Raw genomic sequence first — 19689 nt, forward strand, 5'->3', positions numbered from 1 at the left:
CTGACTGCTAGCGACACAGCTATGTTAGCATAACATAAACAGTGAAGCTGGAGGACGAACACTAACACTTTTCCACTTATAAAAGTTAACGTTAAAGTTCCTGATAGCTAGAGACAAATGCAATCGCATGGCAGGATTCTGTAAACGGACCAAACTTCAGTCAGGAGAACAACTGAGATAATCCATCCACAATACAAGGTTAGTCATTAATATACTGCAACAACATGGGAATAGAGCAGAATTCATTCATTAATAAATCAATGGTACAGAAGTGGAGGAAGCAAGAAGAATGAGTTTAATAAAGTTTGATTTATCTGACTGCTTTGTTTCGCTTAATGTGCCTTATAATCCCGTGCACCTTATGGTCCGAAAAATATGTACTGCACACTGCAGTTTAATGTTGCAAAGCACCTCTTTTTAACTTCAGTGGATATTATACATGGTTATGCTCAGGATATGTCAGCCCATTTCTACTGGAAATGCCTTTTGGTTAAACTTTCAGCAAGGAATTTGCATTTGCACTGTTACATTTTTTATAAAGCTTTAATGTACATAAAAACCAGCTTCTTGTTTAAGTGAAAATAAATGGAAGGTTGTCTTTTTGCGCTAGTAATGTTGTGGAGTTGTATTTTGTCTCGCATCAATTATATCGTCGGTTATATCGTTATCGCAAATTTTCAAATATATATCGTGATAAATATTTTTGGCCATATCGCCCTGCTCTACTTCAAATTATTGCTGCTAAGGTATATGAGAAAAACAGTAACACTATCAAGAGAGACTTGACTTTTAAAAATCAAGTTTTCAATCAAGTTTTTGCCAGCTTGTGTGTTTGTTGTTTGCTGCAACAAAACAGGAAGCAACTGAAATATTCAGATTACAGCTTAGTTGATTTTCTTTGTGGAGGTAAGTTTGATCCACTTTGGTTCCTCTCCATAGTCTTCGTCCTGCAGGGAAAAGGAAAACAGAGAGGTTAAAACTATAGAAATTGTTTGAAGAGTTTGCCGTCTCGCTTGCAGCTTAATTACCCATTGGCTTCAGCTTCATCAGTTGAGTCTGGAAGCTCTTTTCTTCTGGTCTCAGGAAGCAAGAAGGCAAGAGCTCCACTGATGAGTGTAAGGCTGCTGTAGACTATGATTGGTATGGACCAGTGGTAGATGGCCAACATGTTGACTGGTGGAGATATCAGACCACCAGTTCGATACACAATAGAGCCCAAACCAGAAGCTGTTTGTCTGAAACAAGAATGTATATTTTAAGGACTACAGAGTTTGAGAGCCACACTAACATTATGGCTGCAATGGCAAGGAGAGAGAGAGAGACTCAGCTCACCGAAAAGATGTTGGAAACAGCTCCTGAACATACACATTGCACACGGAGCCTGCCCAGTTAGTGAGAAAACGTCCACAGGTTGCTAACGCAGTAACAGCAACAGCATAACCTGAAACAGACTGACAGATTAAGTTTACTGCTTTCAGAAGCAGCTAATTCATATTTCCTTCATCATTCACATAATAATTTTAGAGAAATTTAAGAACCCAAAGGTCTGTCTGTAAATCAGCAAAAAGGGTCCAGGCCCATTTCTTGGAATCTGTGACTTACAAATTCACTAGTCCCCCATCTCTTTCACAGTTTTGTAACTGTACTGGGTTTCCACGGCTGTAAGTTTGCACTCAATGACCTTCCAAAGATTTCAGGATGGAGCTCATGATAGCTGCTTCATTATTTCCATTTTATCAGGTCTGTGTGTTGCTGCAGGAGTTTCACCCCCCTCAGCAGATTTTAGTTTAGGCTTTACCACAGAGACCCACTTATGGTTTAACAGATGAATTTTGTTACTTGCAAAGTTACACCTGTATTTTACCATGACAGTTAGAAGCCCTTTAGTGTTTAGTATCGTGAGATGACTGAATGGCACTGCCATCTAAAAACAGACAATATCAGAGGAAAAAAAATAAACAAATACATATAACTGGACCATGTATTGATGGCCCAGCATTATTAGCTATGAGCCGATTCATAGATATCAGCATTTATAACAGCCAGTGAGTGAAAATTAAACAAGTAAAGAAGAGACACAAGAAACACCCTTCTGCCATGTTGTGGTTTAGAGGTATTTGCGGGGAATATTGACATCTCATAGACTGTCCACCAGAGAGCAACCTGCAACTTCCTTTTTGGCAACACAGGTGCTTTGTAAGCAGCTAACACAACAACCAGCTGATCTGAGCAGAGTCAGGACAGACCAAACAAACCAACAAAACAACAGTCCTGAGTGAATACATCTGAGGAGCTCTACCTTGAGGAACCGCTAGCATTAAGAGACACAACAATCCTCCAATTAGAAGTGTTGCCATGAGAGATGGTTTTCTTCCCACTGCTTCCAGCAGCCAGATGCTCAGAATATGAGCTGGTATTTCAGACAGGCCAAATACTGCCTGAGTCACGAAGATGTTCAAGCCAAGTTTTCCCACACTGAATGAAAGGCAGAAGTAGGCAACATTCAGCGAGAACCTGGGGAAAGACAGAGATGGATTTCAAATACAAGTTGCACAACTTGATCTGACGATTAAAGGCTCGGTAGAGCAGATAGGTGTAAAATATAACTTACCATGCCAATGTTATGGTAAAGAAATATTTCCTAAGCACAGCTGATTGGATAAGAGTTTTTATGCCTCCCTTTTTCTCAGGGTCTTTCACAATAATCTGTAATGCACAGGGGTGAGCACAACATCATGCTAACATTGCTCATGTTAGCAATCATTTAATCCTACAGCCTTACAAATGTAAGTCTGACTTACTGCATCACAGTCCATTAAATTATTATCCTTCTAATGCAACTTTGGCCTCAGAAGTTGACACGGTGTCCTTGTGGTTCTAGTAGGCTTACTTTATTATTATTTATTAGAGTCCATCATTACCCATCATTTGCTCATTATACTGCTAATATTTTATTACATAGCAGCTTTTATTATTGCTGCATGTAATATTCCTTTCAAGCCTCGATACAAAGGGAAGTGAATGTTGTGAAGGGTACCTGGTCCAGCAGATAGTTTGGAACCGTGCGCTTGTTGATGGCTGCAGCTTTTTTGATTAGCTGTTTAGCCTCCGTTGTCCTTCCAGTGCCCAGCAACCACCTGGCTGACTCCGGGATAAACCTGTCCAAAACAGGCCAGTGGCACTTAATAAATTCAAATGTACCAGTCATAAGGGATGGCATCATGAGAGAGTTAATGCACACCATATATAAATAGCAACCAATGCAAGTGGAGCTGCCGTGATCAGCTGAGCCAGTCTCCAGTTTCGTACAAAGTAGATCATTCCAGCGAGGAGGCACTGTCCAACTGCACCACATAGCTGAGTCACACATGCCCCCCATGAACGATTGGACACCCCGATCCATTCAGTGGCTATAACATTTTTTTATTTAATTTTTTAAAAAAAAGGTCAAAAGACAATGTTGACAGGAATTACAGAGCCCTGAATGCAGACAAAAGGTAAAATGCTGTCAAATAATGTTTTAAAAAATCATTAATTGAAAAAAGAATGAATAACAAATTATTACCAGTACTATAGAGCTCAAGTCAGAAAACAACTTTTAAACCGATAAAAAGGGACCATATAAGAAACATATAAAAAATAAAAATATAAAAAACATCAGTACAGTTTAAAAAGAGGGAAGTATAATAAATTAATAAATATAAAGTCAGTGATACATTTTTTTAAACAATTCATTTATCAATTAACCATTCAATTATTGCACAAGAGAAATGTTGACTGCACTTATGTCCCCCAATGACTAATATATTACTTGAAAGTTTGGAGATGATCAAATGGAAGCTGAAGCTTTTTCCTAATTTGTATGACCCTGACCTTTGACCTATGACCTTGAAGCATTACATACTAAAATGGTGTATTTTATTATCTTTATCAGTACTGATGGAGAAGAACTGACTGAAACATATGGTTTCTACAGGCTGTAAAAACTTGAGATTTTTCAACTCTCTCTATGCCCTTTCATATGATCTATTACTCAATATGGTTTATTTTATTTTTTTTCAAGGTCAACTTTCACCGTGCGCAGTAACAATGAAGACCTCCCCAAAATTAATCAGAAGTCAGCAATTTTTCAATTTTTAGTGAGGAAAAATGTTTTTTATCTGTTATCAGGTCTGTGTGTTGCTGCAGGAGTTTCACCCAGCGAGCACTACAGGCTTGAGCAACATGCACTGATAACAACGTTTAATTCAGACATATTTAAGACAATTACTTACTCAAATTGCTTCCAAACCTGGTGCTTTGCAACCAGGGAGCTTCTCAACTACCTGCTATGACATAACCTTTTCATACTGAATATAAGCATTATAAATATTTTTTTTACTTAAACATGTATTGCTATCAAACAACAGCTAAGATATAAGTCAGTGAGTTTCAATATAAATCAGACTTATATACCTGTTTGACACAAAGTACGATAAGAAAGGGATAATACTTTACCCAGGATAACGCCATTAAGTCGATATCCCCCATAGCAAACTCCCGCCATGAACTGGGATGCCAGATAAAAGTAGAAGTTAGGCGATAATCCAGTTGTGACAGTAAATATCACCATTACAACAGCTGGGATTTGACATGCTCTTTTTCGACCAAACCTGCAACAGATAAGATCCTTTAAGTCACTTTGTCTCCTCTGGACAAATTAAATATTTAGTTGATGTTTCACATTAAGTGACAAAAATATCACAAATGCACCAAAAAAAAAAAAAAAAAAAATCCAAACGTTAACACTACAAGTATTTACTTACGACTCTGCAAAAGGTCCAAATAAGAGACAGCCAACAAGGATGCCAGCCATTAGGACAGTTTGTGCTGTCTCCAACAAACTAGCCCGGTCACAGACTAGATCAAACTGGGGAGAAAAATAACCCATATTACTGACATTCATTCATAAAAGTTCACATTATTTACATTATAAAAGACCAAGACCTACATCAGTGACTATGGTGGCTTCATACAGCATGTTCCCATACACCCATCCACTCTGGCACCTTGTAGTCTCATTGAGCCCGTACTCCCTGATGGCACCGATGTCCCAGTCCACTGGGACGAACATCCGACATCTGCTGAAGGTCCCATCGTCTTCCCGAGGCACGGTCAGGTTAAGCTGCTCCTCTGTGGTCAGGTTAGGAGCAGCATTGAGTATCCAGTCTGTGTTGCAGCGTCTGTCTGGATCTGACTGGATAAAAAGTACACTGGCAAAGTGGAAAGGTAGAATAACATTAGGGAAGCTGAGAGCAAAAAGGGTGATCTTCTGAAATAACCCAAACTCCCCCATACTCCGCAGAATCTCCCCGAAATCAGCCATTTTCAGGGCGCCTTCTTTCACTTTAGAGATGCTGGCCGACGACGACCTTTAAACAGTGCCTATTAATGTTTAAACCCCAGATCATGTATTTCAGGAAGGATGAGACAGCATTTCAGCAGACATTTCATTTTATAGAGAAAACTCCTCTCACTGATGGAGATGATAGTTTAACCTGACATGAGCCTTTTGTTCATTTCACTTTGTTTAATTAGTTTCCTCTGAGTGTGGTCACCAAAAACCTTCAGCAATTACAAGAGCTTTGGCAATGTGGCAAATTTCAATAACAGACCCAATCCCAACGCCTTAATTCAGTTTAATTTGCTATTTCCAACAATCCAATTCAATTCCATTCAAATTTATTTATATAGATTTACAATTTACAACAATAGTCGCTTCAAGGTGCTGTATGTTGTAGGGAAAGACCCTGCGAGTTAGAAACATAAGTGACAGTGCAGTATATAACTTACAGTAAGACACCTTGCAGATAGCTTAATAGATCATCCGCTAAGTTTTATAATATTCCTTCTTATAAAACCTGACCCAGTGCTCTTACATAACAAAACAAGCAGATGTGTTATGTAAGGTGGAGATGCTGTAAAAGTTATTGTACACTCGATAATAAAATGGTCTTATCATGCCGTGGTCTGCAGAAACATTCAAAAGATCATTGAGCAATAAAAGTTTGCTTCCCTTTCTTCTTTTTAAAATGCATTTTTTGTCTTATTCAGTCTCATCTCCATCTCTTTTGACTGTTCTTCCTTTTAATTTGATGTAGAAAACAACAGAAGAAGCTAAAGATACAGAAACAGATCCAGTCTAAACATGGGTCAAGGTATACCAAGGCACACAACATAGATGTAAAAGATAAAAGACCAGTTATATAGATAACAGATCAATGCATGCATGACTACAGTATATATATGTGACTGTCTGGCTTTTATTGAAGGATACATATACGCACGGTAAATCAAAAACCTGCCATTTTTATGTGAACCTGTAAAAAATCAATCTTTTTAAATCTAAAACTATTAAAAAAGTTATGACATGTACAAAAAGGAGGACCAAGGTTGGCAATTAAATGCAAACATATTTAGCGGCACTAATCTATACACCAGATCACACTTCCTTTGAAGTGCTGTTTGAGGAACACACAGATGGATCAGTTCAAATAAATCAAACTTCAGCCACTGTTCCAAACCCTGGGAAGAATCTAGGACACACTTCCTTTATAGAAAGGATAACACTGGCTGTTAGCTAGCCCTTCCACAGGAAAAAAAAATATGCATCTAACTGCACATTTAAAACACAGAGATAACTGCTGAATATAAAACTCAGCAGACTACATCAGTCCACATGTAAATGTGTAACTTCCATGGTAAATATAGCAGTGACAGCCCATTTAAAGTATTATTGGCTTGTTTACCACCTGATAAGAAGCTGTCAAAGGGCTCCTGGAGGTAACAACTCACATTTCTAAAACTGAAAATATTTTCAGTAGGAAAACGCATTAAATGCAGACATTGTTGATGATTTTAAAGGAACATTTGTTCTACACTTGCTTTGGGTATCACACTTTTGCATAAAGAAATTAACGGATAAAGAAAAGTTGGGATAACTGAACACATTTATCTGTCTTTGACTGGCATCCCTCTGAGCCACTTATCTACCAACACTCATTTTTTACTATTAGGAAATGGCTGCTACCTCAGGACAGCACCACACTGGTACTGATCGTAGTTTCTCTGGGTAATGTATGATTTTTATTCGTTTCTTCATGAGACCAGTTTCTAGAAACACCTGCAGTCAGGAAACAATTACTCAAAGAATCATTTATGAAACTCTTAAGTGTTCAAATTTTTCTAGTTCCAAGTTAGAAACGACAAAAACACCTAAAAACAAAAACAACAACAAAACAGCTTTTTAACGAGTTTGGGTTTTTTTTGTTTATGTAATGATATGTAAATATGTAATGATAATAATAATAATAATTATCATTATTATCACTAATGGTCTCTTTATATGATTAAAACATGGGAATCACAAAAAACACACTAAATTCATTGTTTTGTTATTAATTTTTTATATGAATGTGGATCACCTAATAATTACTTTATACAGATTTTTTTTTTTTAATTTAGCAGTGTTTAATATTTTTGTTTCATTTCTATTTATCGTGTCTAAAGGTTTTGAACTGTGACAAGCTGCTGCATGAAGGAAATGCACCAAAGAGATAATAAAATATGAAAACGATAGAACACCTGCTGAAGGTCCCACCCTCACATCGAGCTGCTCCTCTGTCAGGTTACGACCCGCACTCAGGATCCAGTCTGTGCTGCAGTGTCTCTGGATCTGACTGGATAAAATGAAAACTACAATACAAAACTTCATGTAACCAAAAAGAGTAAGCGTTTGAAAGAGACCAGCTTTCACATTTAAAAAATTGAAGAAAAGAAAAGAAAAAAGCTGGAAAGGAAGAAAATTTTGTTTTACTTGAAAAAAAAAATTTAAAAAAATAAAATAAAAAGTGCTGGGAGCTTTTCCAATCAGAATTAGGTGTCTGATGGCACGATTGTGCCAATCTCATTTTGCTTTTCCAAGACATGCTCTATAAATCTCTATAGGCTCTTGTTCATGTGTTTATCTGTTTATTTAATCATTTCCATTAGTGTTGTTTCAGTCATTACATTATATGAAACATAGTATAACATGGCAATGTCTAAGTTTCTGTGTGTAGGAACTCATCCCCTCCCCCCGCTCATTAACAGTTCTACTTTGGTGGGTGTGAGTGTATGAAAACCCAGTGCTACTAAAAGACAGGACACTTTAAATAAAAGCATCAACACTCATTGAATACCATCATGTAACTTTATTCAACAACTAAAATAAAATAAAAACAAAAAACAATCAGCTTGCATGTGCTGAAATTTACTGACAATGTATCAAACTGGTAAATCACCATTGCATCTCATCACAAATACTCTTCAAACTAAGCATGGGTGGATATACACATTTTATGATTAAGCGTATTTTTTTTTTTTTTAAATATAGGTACTGATCTGTAAAACAAAGTTCATACATACATGCCAATCAATTGATTAAAAATAATACTAATCACTGAGTGCCCTCATAAGAGGCAGAATGACTTTTTAAAAGTAAACGATAAGGAAGATGTTTAGAAAGTCTTTGATAAGCAACCATTTAATGACCAAATCACACATACACACACAGAGGGTAGGGTAACCTGTGCCGTTCATCGTCTAGTTAAAATTATCTATCAATCAGCCTGTAACTGGCTTCCATGAGGAAACACTACATATCATGACATCAACGCAGAGTGTGACTTCAAGCCCAATGTAATTAAAAAAAAAAAAATGTGCATGTTAACATATGAACCAACTGAATAATCCACACATGATTAGTGATGCTCAGGCAAAGGCCAACAGTGGAAAACACTACAAAACAAACTGAATTCTGCGTGCTGAACATGAGTCTCAATCTGTTTGCCTTTAATCAATATTTACAAGTAATATGTTCCTTTAATCTGACATGTACACTTCAACAGTCAATGCAACGACATCATTACATACAAACCTCATGTCTGTGCGACAGTGCGTGGAGTTGCCATCATATGTACAGTTACAACATGTTAACATACACCATTTACATCAGTCCTTGAACTAAGAGCTGTGTCACAGCCCTCTGCACATGGTCCAAAACCACCACAGAGCTACACTGGGAGTGATGAGTGACTTGGTGTTCATAAAGCAAAGACACTACAGTACTGAAACAACTTGCCCAGTGACAACAAAAGCTTCCAATGATTTTTAAAAGGTTGCTAGCTTTAAAGAAATTTGTGGGGGGAAAAAAACAAAACAAAAACAAACCAAGATAATGCTGTCATTGATTTATTGTGTTTTGGCAAATGAGTAAGACTCAAAATACGAGTGTAGGGAAGTAGAAAGAATCTGCAAAATAACTGAGCAAAGCTGCAATTATTTACATCACAAGTGTGTATTTTTAAAACATTTTAAACATAGTCATTACCAGTATTATGGTGACACCTTCACCGCACATTCTAACATGTTTTTAACAAGTGTATCGACCATGCTCACCTTCTCAGTGTGTTTGTGATGAGTGTTCGTGTTAAAACATTAAGTACCAGACAAACTGAAATTTGGACCAGATAGTGAAAAAAGAGGAAAAGACCGGGAGCAAAGCGGACAAGGAGTCCTTAATACCTGTGCCAAATTTAGTGACAATCCAATGTATAGTGGTCTGAGATCATTTAAACAAAACAAGAATGCCGAGCAGCTGCTTTGTAAACTCTCGTGCCAATCGAGGCGATGCCAAAACATTTGACCAAGAAAATAAAAACTTTGAGGACCACCAGTGTGCACAGAATATATAAGTATACACATGTAGTAAATTTCATGCCAGCCACTGATGAAGCAGCAATGCCATCAATCAGTGCTTGAAAGCAGAATCCCATTCATCTCCATTGTACTGGGGTGGAGGCAAATAAGCCAATAGCTATCTGCATGGCTAGCTGTCTTCCCCTTCTAAGCTTCATATGAGTATGTGCACCTTTACAGAAGTTCATCAGCACTCAAAACCAGCATCTGGGAATTGTAAGAACTGTTAAATCAGCTATTGCGAGATTCGATGACAACTTAAAGGGGAATAAAAAAGAAAAAGAAAAAGAGAAGCAGTCATTACCCGTGTTTGTGGATATGAAAGTTAAATCTTACAATGGGCTCTTAGCAATGTCAGTTTGGCTGGTTGACTCGTTATGAACTCCTTATGAGGTACGAAAAAAGAAAGAAAATGTATCCAACACAAAGGAAATGATTAGTAACCAGTGACCACATACCGTGAAAAGAAAACAGCTATTGCATAGTACAAGAATATCAGGCATTCCCTCAACCTGTGAAAATAATGTGTCTTTAATACCTTGGGATAAATGCCAACTGACCGAGGGTGGCACTGTGGGACAGAGGGGCTACAGTTGATTTAAGCAGTGCAGTTAGAGCTTAAAATCCTTGGTTATGTTTTGACAAAACCACCACAGATGCTGCGGAGGAGAGAGCTGATCACACTGCCTCGGGCTGGATCCTTTTTGACATAATAGGTAAAAGTTCATCGGAATTTATGGACTTTCATAAAAAACAAAAACAAAAAACCTATGCTACGACATATCTGTATCGATATTACGGGGATTTTCTTAGGCGTACATGTGAAATACACAGAGTACACAAACTACCACCAGTTACACTGGTAAGGTCTAAAGTAACTAAGGCTGAACTTGCTTTTTAATTTCAATGTATCATAAAGTGCCACACAAAGGTGGCCCGACACTTCAGAGTTTTGTGGCACAGTTAAATGTTTGCTTTTTTTTTTTATAAAACAATAAAAGGCAATCGTTTCCAGTACTGGCAGGAGACGGCTTGGATTGTGCTTGTGTATGAAGACAAAGAATGGAAACCGGAAGAAAATAGGAACTGATATCTGATTGCATCTCTTCCCCCTCGTATAAGCGCACTGTAAACTTTTCAAGAGTGACTCCTGTGATGAACTGAACCCCCTCAATGTGGTCCTTGTGCATGCTGCAGTAGTGTTACACTCCTACCAGGCTTATGCCTCCTTCTCTTCATCATTTCCTCCTCCTCCCTTTGGCAGAAGTGGTTTTTGGAATTGACTACAATGCAGCTGTGCCATACCATTTATTTCTGTCCTTTGTATCTGGCTCTGGTTGGACTTAACTGATACTGAGCTGCGCAAATCCAATGAGTTTAATATCATCGGGAATTTCAGACTCTTCCACTCCAGACGCCTGGAAAAAGAAAAAACAAAACTAACTGTTGTTACTAAATATCTGAGAAGAAATACTGACCCATACACACAAACTGTGTTAATCAATGAATATGCGACATATCTGTACCAGAAAGTCACAGCATTACTTCATAAATAACTCGGTTTGTGTGCTCACCAGTTTAAAGGTCACATTTTTGTTACTGTGTGGATCGTCAACAATCTTTTGCAAATTGGCAGCAACTGTAAAGACAGGAAAGTTAGAAAGCTGTGAGCAGACTAAGGCTACATTCACTGCAGACCTCAGTGCTCAATTCTGATTTATTGCTCAGCTCAAATTTTCCTTGAGGATGTGGCTAATGTCCTTTACCCACGTGTGCAAAGGAACAGCAAAGACATCATACAGATCATTCTGCTGCATCGAAGGAAACACACGTGGGTCGCCGGAACCAGCTTTCACAATTTAATTTGGATGTGTAATAGAAGCCTATGAAGTTGTGAGAAGATGACAATGATGACGAGACACCCTACAAATGTTAACAGCATTTGTGATTAATAGAAGTAGTTAGATTGTTTCCTAAATGCTGATTTTATTGAAAAGACCCAAAAGGATGCGAGCAACCGATCTGGAACAATATGAAAAAACTCAGATTTGCATTCTGCACTGTGAACTTTGCATCCAGCTGCTGTGATGCCCAACACCTAAGCGAACTCTGAACACTGAGGCTGCAACAAGCTTTACTGATGAGCATTAAAACGCTTTCAGTTAATTGCAAGACTTGATACCATGTTTAAAGAAAGAATTGAATGCAAAACAATCATTAATATTGACATATTATCTTAGCAATAATATCACAACATGTAGGGCTCTGTCGGACTCACCGATGACTAAGTCCCTTCCATCAACCAGACCAGCTGAGACCAACTCCTGAGAAACTCCATCAGCAGAGTCTGAGGACACGAGTGAAAAGATAAACCACAAACAGAGTTAAGAGACTGGAGTGGAAGAGCGTGAGAGAGAAGAAAGAGCTTTGGGAATATTTCTACCTCTGCCAGGCATGAACTCAAATCTGATGTCATTGAGCTCCTTCTTGGAATTCCTCAATCTCAGGACGAGACTGATGGGAACGCTGGATGAGGCAGCTGGATCCTATCGAAGGAAAATAGTAAAGGACTTACGTTTGGGAACACGTGTCTTTGTTCTCGAGTTATCGCATTCACAAGCTTGGGTGTCCACATCGCTCGCAGAGCAGGGTGACTACAATTCCCATCCACAACTGTGCTTAAAATGCATTTGGTCTGGAGAAAACTCCACCACGCATCTTTAAAACACATGTAATGCCAAACAAAATGGGATTTACGGTCACAAAACAAGATACCAGTGAAAATATCAAAAACAGCAGGGGTGAGTTGGGGGAAACAAAACAACCCATGCTTCTAACAGGGAACTTATTCTTGAGAATTTAAGTGTAATTACTTCATGAACGAGTATTGTTGTGGATGCCTTCCCCACAAATACGCCACCAAAAATTCATTTGTCCCAAAAGCTCTGTTTGTAACTTTTTAGGTAACTGTTACCTGAACAGCAGGCCCGTGTGAAGGGCTCGCTGTCTGAGCGGGAGCCTGTGGTGCCACGTGTTCTCCTGTTGGACCTGCATTCGCAGATCTCTCATGTGCCACGCCAGGTGGCTGCAGATGTGCACTGGAGCCATCTGCTGGTGGGAAAAGCTACAAGATACCAATTTCAAAATTAATCAGTAGTCAATTTTACATAAATGCAAATCAAATGGGGGGGGGGGGGGGGGGGGGGGCATAAGACAGATTTGCAGGTCATGTCCACTACAAGAGGACTTACCTCCATATTCTGGGGCCCGTCCTTTACTCTTGGTGACTGCAGAATGGACATGACAGATTATCAGGATTAAACACATGCAATTCTCCAAAAATGCCCCATGGACACATGCCATTTAGCATGAATTGTGATATGCCAATTATAATTCCAGCTCCTTTTATTTTTATTTTTTTTAATTTGTCATTTTGGGGGTAAAAATCAGAATCAGTAATTAGATTTAAAAAACAAAACAACACAAACTACAGTTCTACACAATAATTGCATCTTTACTTGCTGAAACCCCCGCTATTCTTAGGTCGAATAAAGTTCTGAAATCTGGAGTTTCTGAGCTCTAATCTCAACATGAATTAAGTAAGCAGAGGAGCTCACTAGTACTGCATTCCTGCTTGGCTAAACATATGCTCAAACTAACAGTAAAGCAGCACCATCTGCTGGCCAAAGGACGCTGTGCACTGAGAAATAGCAGCCGTATAAAATAACCTGGACTATCAGATGGCGCAGGCATGCAGGGCCTTACCCGCAGAGCTGCTACAGCAGCTTTGCCCTCCTCGCTCTCCTCATCCAGCTCGTCATCGCTCCACTCCCAGCCACCATCCTCCGTTTTGTGGAGACGGCCGCTTGAGCCAGGCACACGACGCACCTACACGGCGCAGTGAAGAGAAGCAACAGTGACTCATTCGTCCTCTCTAGGAATTTCCCAGCAATCATTAGGCAGAGCGTTAGGAAAACTGGGACACGCCCTGGACGAGACAGCACACCTTGTCTTGATAAGAGCAATGCACAGAAATACTGGTGAGCGTGGATTCAGTGCATGAGTAAATTATGTACCTTTTTAGATCGCTCTGTTATTGTTGGACCCTTATACAGGAGCTTCTCATGTAGGAACTCATTGTTCTGGAACACAAAGGCAACCATTTCTTACAGGATCTATAAATACTCTCTTTGAAACCTACAGCAATATTTTCAGCTTATTTTTATATCCGTGATGCATGGCTCACCTTGGCTTTCGTGAAGAATTTGTGCTTCAGCAACTCGGCAGCAGTTGGCCTAAATAGGAAAGAAACACGAGGCTTTTCATTATATTTGTTCAGCAACAGGGGAATCTAATAAGCAGAAAAATTAGCACAAATTGGGTCTGGAAGTTTGCTCAAAAAAAGAAAGAAAAAGGTTTTGCAGAGTAACCTTTTTTCAGGATCTTTCTGTAAACACAGACACAGCATCTTCCTGAACGATTTTCCGTACTTCTTCACCATTTCCTTATCTGTAATACCCGTCTCCAGGCAGGGAGGGTCGTTTTGCAAGGTCAGCATCAACACCTACAGACAGGCAGAGATCAGCCTGAGCTGGTGAACAGACTAAAAAGTGAAGATATCCTTACAATGGTGATGTTAAATGTCCTGCAGTTTACACAGAATCAAACCTCTCCACACTATAAATGGTCTGAGCTTTGAGCTTTTTACCGTGGAACAAAGAAGCTGTTTGGATCACTGTAAACTCTGCACATATTTACCTTCATTGGTGGGTATTTGTGATATGGTGCTGCCCCAGTGGCCAGTTCAATAGCAGTTATCCCAAAACTCCAGATGTCAGCTTTGAAGTCATAGCCACGGACCTGCAGATTGAAAACAGAGCCGAGTGAACAAAGCGCTCGAGTTGTCCTTTTATATCCAAGCTTGTAGCACTGCAGAGAAACTGGAGAGAGGGAAAGAAGAGGGATAAAGCAAGCGAGGCTTATACCTGCTCCATGACTTCTGGGGCCATCCAGCACGGCGTCCCCACAAACGTCTTCCGAACCTTGTTCCTCGTCATGTCTCCACCTGTTGCTAGAAAGGCACTCACACCAAAGTCTGGTGTTTTGAGTGCATGAAACACAACAAATAGGAGATGATGAAAAACTGCCTCAAATGCCACAAACCACAGTAAATGCAGACAAAGCAGAAACACTTTACCAGCTATCTGCACAGAGCCATCATCCCCGAGAAGAATATTTCCAGCCTTTAGATCACTGTGCATGAAGCAAAGGAGGATTAAACCACAGACTACAATTAGAAGCCCACAAAGAGTGGCTGTGCCCCGACACAGATGTGGCTCGGCTCCAGAAATGAACAACACTCCAAATATTTTACTATTCCACAGAAACACGATAAAGCCTCACCTTTGATCAGGTTCATTTTAATCCACCTGTTTTCTGTTTGTATGCTTTACACCGAGTGGAAATATGCGCAAACAACTTGAATGGGTCACCCTGAGCCCAGCCTGACTGAATAATCATTCACTCTTAAAATATCAGAAAATCTAATCTCTCATGATTATTATTATTAGATTTATCTAATTAAATACATAATAGATTGCTGGAAATGCTCCTTTGACATTATTTTTTTTGTGAATGGGACTGTTAATTTACAACAAGTACAGTTGTCACACATCCAGGATACAGAGGCCTTTCTTTTCACTGGTGGTCCACAGTGTTCCTGGGAGGAACTTTTATGTAAAACAAACCTCCTCAATTATGCAGCTTCACTGTATTAAATATTGAAGGAGTGAGGTCTAGTTCAAACCGCACACTCATATGCAGAGATGAAAGGCCCAGAGCCTGACTGAGTTGAGATGGCAGTGTACGATGGGACATGTGAGCTACAAAGAGTGCAAACACTGTGTACAGTAATCACTCAGCTGCTGCGCAATAAATCAGCACAACCTACCGATGAATCTGCCCGTTTTTGTGGAGGTACTCGAGCCCCTCCAAGACTTCTTTCAGAATGGTGGCAATGCAGGCCTCATCCAACACACCGGTCTTATGCTCACCGCGAGAGATGATGTGCTTGATGATGTCCAGCACCGAGCCTGAGAAAGAGCGAGTGAGTGAGTGAGGAAGAGGGAAAGACAGGCAGAGGCTTGTCACAAGATGTGCTCGCAGCACATGGAGAGAGTTTCCAAGTTGGTTAAAAGAACATCAAGTGGAATTCAACCTAGGCTTATACTGTAAACAAACCCTGCAGCTGTGCCCTGTTAACTAAACAAAATACAACCTGCCAGAACCCCGCAGAGTACAGCAGCAACATGCACAACAACCAGTGGAATAAAGTAGTGGCAAATTTGTTTCCACTTGGTGGAATAGATGTGCAAACATTTACATATGCAAAAGACAACAGTGGCAAAAACTGTAGACAGTAAATTCCCTGACAACATAGTGCAATATGAAATTATGAACTTGTACAAAAGAGGGCGTAACCTCGATGGGTAAACCATCAATCAGTCGGTTAAAGCTGGTTTTAGACTCCACACAGAAGCACATATTTTAGCAAAAATATGAACAAAATAAGACCGACAGCCGGTCTGCACACAGACTTACTCACCATTACTATCAACACAGTGTGGTATAACATTGCTACAATCTCCCTCTCTATGCTAAATGATGGAGCATGTGTCCTGCAGAAAAGATGCAGAACACATTAAGGTTTAAACAGAGAGTGTTAAATCAGTAGTGGATATATCACATAAGTGTGTTCTCACAGAAATGATCGTGAAATTAAAGAAGCCCATAAAATAAATCTCAAGAACTGGTTTTGTGGGAAGTTAATCTCAATATTCATTCCAAGTTCAAACTTGAGCTTATTAGTAATACAAGAAGACAGGTTAGCCAAGAGCAGGTCAAATTAGGAACAGGTTTCATCAGTGTAACAACACTTACCACCACTGAGCAGCTTCATCACCAGCCACAGCTCATCCTTCACCACAAAGGAGGTATAATAAGACACAATGTTTGGATGGTGGCACTGGCTCATAGCTTGAATCTCTTTCTGCACACAGAAGAAAAATGTTGGATACAAGGTCACCCAGGAAGCATCAACTGTGGCCTATCAAGCCAAGCACAAACTGAATCTTTATGTTAAACTTAAAAAGACAAACTCGATCTCAGTCACAGGATTTGATCTTTTCGAATATTTAATAAGAGCTGGCTCAAGTGAGAGCGAAATGCAACAGCTTAATGTGTGCTCTTCCTCAAAGACAAAATCTCCCCTATTAAAAAAAGCAAAACCTGAAAACTTCAGCTTCAACATTATTACAAAGCCACCAAGCAAAGACATTTTTAACCCAGCATTTAGACATAAGAGGATTCAGGAGCTTGACATTATATAAGAACTGAGTAGGAAGATAGTGAAATCAAATAAAATCTTTACAGCAGACAGCATACACTGCTATGATGGTCCTTAAGAAGAAATAATCAACTGGGGATAAAAATGAAAAGACTGCGGCAAAGCCAAGTAATCTCTGGTGTTTTACTCCAACATCTCGTGATTATGATCTTTAAGTTAAACAAAATAAATGCTCTAAAATACTTTAAAGTGGTTGACAAAGGTCCTAAGATGTATAATGTGTGACAGATCCAGCTGATAAAATGTTGAGAGTCTATTTAAGATCCTGGATGAATTCTTACTTTCAGGTAAGTGATTAATCCAACAAGCAAACCTGTTACATGGCACTAACAGCTTTTACTGGAGTTTGCACTACAGCTATTGATTCAGTAAATATAAATCAATAGCAATAGTGAGGTATTGACTTGTGACGTATTGAATTCACTGGATTAAACTAAAGCTAACTTTCACTGATTATTTTTGTCTATTATTCCTCCTTTCAAAGGAATGTTATTATATACATCTTTCCAACTTTTTCTCAGATAACTGCTTAATCAATCTCTTGTGCAGATTGTATGGAAAACATTCTCAGCAAAACACAAACATGAATTTCTGCACCACCTTCCGCTGTAGTTTCTTACCAGAAGCTCATCCATGCTAGTCTGACACTTTTCCAGGTTGATTCGTTTGATGGCCACCTTCTCCTTTCTCGGCTTGCAGTAAGCTGCCTGGACAACTGCAGTGGCTCCACTTCCTGAAGAGACCAATAAAAAAAAAGTCCAGCTATCCCACTGTGGAGCGGTCTCTGATACTCAGTCAGCATATGACCGCTGTACTGGGTCTTACAAGTACAGAGTAAAGACATGTTTCTCACACTGGAGACTAGTCTCTCTCTGTAGACTGTAGTCCTTGTTGCTCTTTAAAAAAAAGTAACGGACATAAGAAAGCTACATTCAGTGCACACGTTTTGGGAAACTTTTAATCGTTTTCTTAGTTATACTTAATTCACACTGTAAATATGTTTCTTTATCTTTGTTTTTTGTTTGGGTTGTTTGTTTTTTTTTGCAAATATTGATCTTTGTGTGTTCTTATTCATGTTCTTAACCGGGAACTGAGTGCAAATTTAGTTTCACCTCATGTGAATACATGCCAATAAAATCCTTGAATAAAGTCATTAACTGTAAGAAGCAGGATCAAGCCAAACTCAACAGCGTTGTGAAAATGACCCTAACTCTCTAACTCTTCTGATCAAAGTCATGTTCCAGTTATTTGAACTTGTGTAAAGTATGACTGATTCACTACATGCCATATCACACCTTGGGCAAAAGAGCACCACCCATTCTAACAACGGAAGAATCTGGACGTACTTAAAACTAAACTGCTTTAGCTAGCCGTTTAGCTTCGTGCCGGATAGCAGGAATACAACCTTACTTTATGTCTCCTGCTAGCAGAGACAGTTAATCGGTTTGCCCTTCTACGGAAAAACTTCTGAGCTGTTAGCGTTACTGCAGTGTAGCTATGGGTCGTAATTGTACTTCTGCTAGCTGCAGACATACAATGCTACTTGGCTAATAGCAGCTGACAGCCGACGACAGTGTAAGCCAGGGAAGGCTACAATGCTAACATTAGCAAGCTAAGCTTCTCACCTATCACCTCATTGAGTTCATAGTCATCTTTGTCGATGGACCAGGGCTGAGAGGACTGGTCATCTGCCATGGTCGTGGTCTAAATGGTATAAACAGCACTTCTGAATTTAAAAAGAGACGCCTGTTTGATGTTAGCTTTGTGATTACTCCATTCGATGAAGCTTGCTACTGCTCCGCTGACAACTCCTGCTGCCGCTCCTGTCAACACAACTTTACGCGCTACTGACGAATGGCGTGACGTATGGAGAGAGAGGAGGGACGAAGAAGGCGCCATCTTGAGTGGGGCAAGCTATAAAACTTTAAGGACGTTTAGTTAAACAAAGGCAAAATGTATAGTTTTCTTTAATAGATTTTAAGTGAAAATGGGTTTAGTATGCTTACGGATATTATAGTTCTTTCAATCAATTTTACCCGCACATTCAGAATAGTTTTCAGTTATGGGCGGCAGGGGGTGCTAATGAGGGGAATGTGACTCACTCCCATTGTCACGATGAAGTCGCGATAAATAGCAGAACATAGGGTGTGTTTTGTTTTTTAGGTTACTTGAGTAATTTATGTTACTTCAATGAAATACAGTGCAGTAAAAAGTGTTTTTTTACTTTAAAAAGTTTTATCAAGTTGTTCCACCAAACTGTGCTAATAACTCCTAAAAACTGACCGTGTTTTTTCCTAAAACGCTGAACTGACTCAGCAAAAAGCCATTAAATAAACCCGCCAAAACACAATAACATCACAAATGACTCAAATGAATTTAAGCTGTTACTTGTGGAACGACTTTACATATCTTCTTTAAGTAAATTAAAAAGAATTTAGCATGCCACTGAACCTTGGTGAGAAGATAATCCCATCTCATAATTTATACAAAAACACCATTCTGTTAAT

General features: G+C 39.2%; 2 protein-coding genes across 2 annotated transcripts; both read right to left on the reverse strand.

The window, feature by feature from the left end:
* Positions 1 to 826: 826 nt before the first annotated feature.
* Positions 827 to 5365, reverse strand: LOC113011228 (solute carrier family 22 member 13-like). The gene is made up of 10 exons (XM_026150667.1): positions 4991 to 5365; positions 4806 to 4909; positions 4498 to 4652; positions 3242 to 3410; positions 3038 to 3158; positions 2612 to 2706; positions 2300 to 2514; positions 1333 to 1441; positions 1029 to 1235; positions 827 to 947 (listed from the first exon to the last, which is right to left on the reverse strand). The coding sequence occupies exons 1-10, from the start codon at positions 5363 to 5365 to the stop codon at positions 878 to 880; spliced, it is 1620 nt and encodes a 539-aa protein (XP_026006452.1). The 3' UTR covers positions 827 to 877.
* Positions 5366 to 8216: 2851 nt separating this feature from the next.
* On the reverse strand, positions 8217 to 19064 carry LOC113010698 (serine/threonine-protein kinase OSR1-like). Its single transcript, XM_026149888.1, has 17 exons — positions 18808 to 19064; positions 17803 to 17915; positions 16717 to 16825; positions 15728 to 15869; positions 14975 to 15030; positions 14763 to 14872; positions 14536 to 14637; positions 14208 to 14341; positions 14024 to 14072; positions 13854 to 13919; positions 13543 to 13665; positions 13029 to 13064; positions 12752 to 12901; positions 12221 to 12323; positions 12056 to 12124; positions 11352 to 11416; positions 8217 to 11195 (listed from the first exon to the last, which is right to left on the reverse strand). Exons 1-17 carry the CDS (start codon positions 18875 to 18877, stop codon positions 11121 to 11123), a joined length of 1572 nt encoding a protein of 523 aa, XP_026005673.1. The 5' UTR covers positions 18878 to 19064; the 3' UTR covers positions 8217 to 11120.
* Between the last annotated feature and the right edge of the window lie 625 nt (positions 19065 to 19689).

Source organism: Astatotilapia calliptera, chromosome 18 (assembly GCF_900246225.1).
Source record: "Astatotilapia calliptera chromosome 18, fAstCal1.2, whole genome shotgun sequence".
In the NCBI taxonomy this organism is placed as follows: Eukaryota; Metazoa; Chordata; class Actinopteri; order Cichliformes; family Cichlidae; genus Astatotilapia; species Astatotilapia calliptera.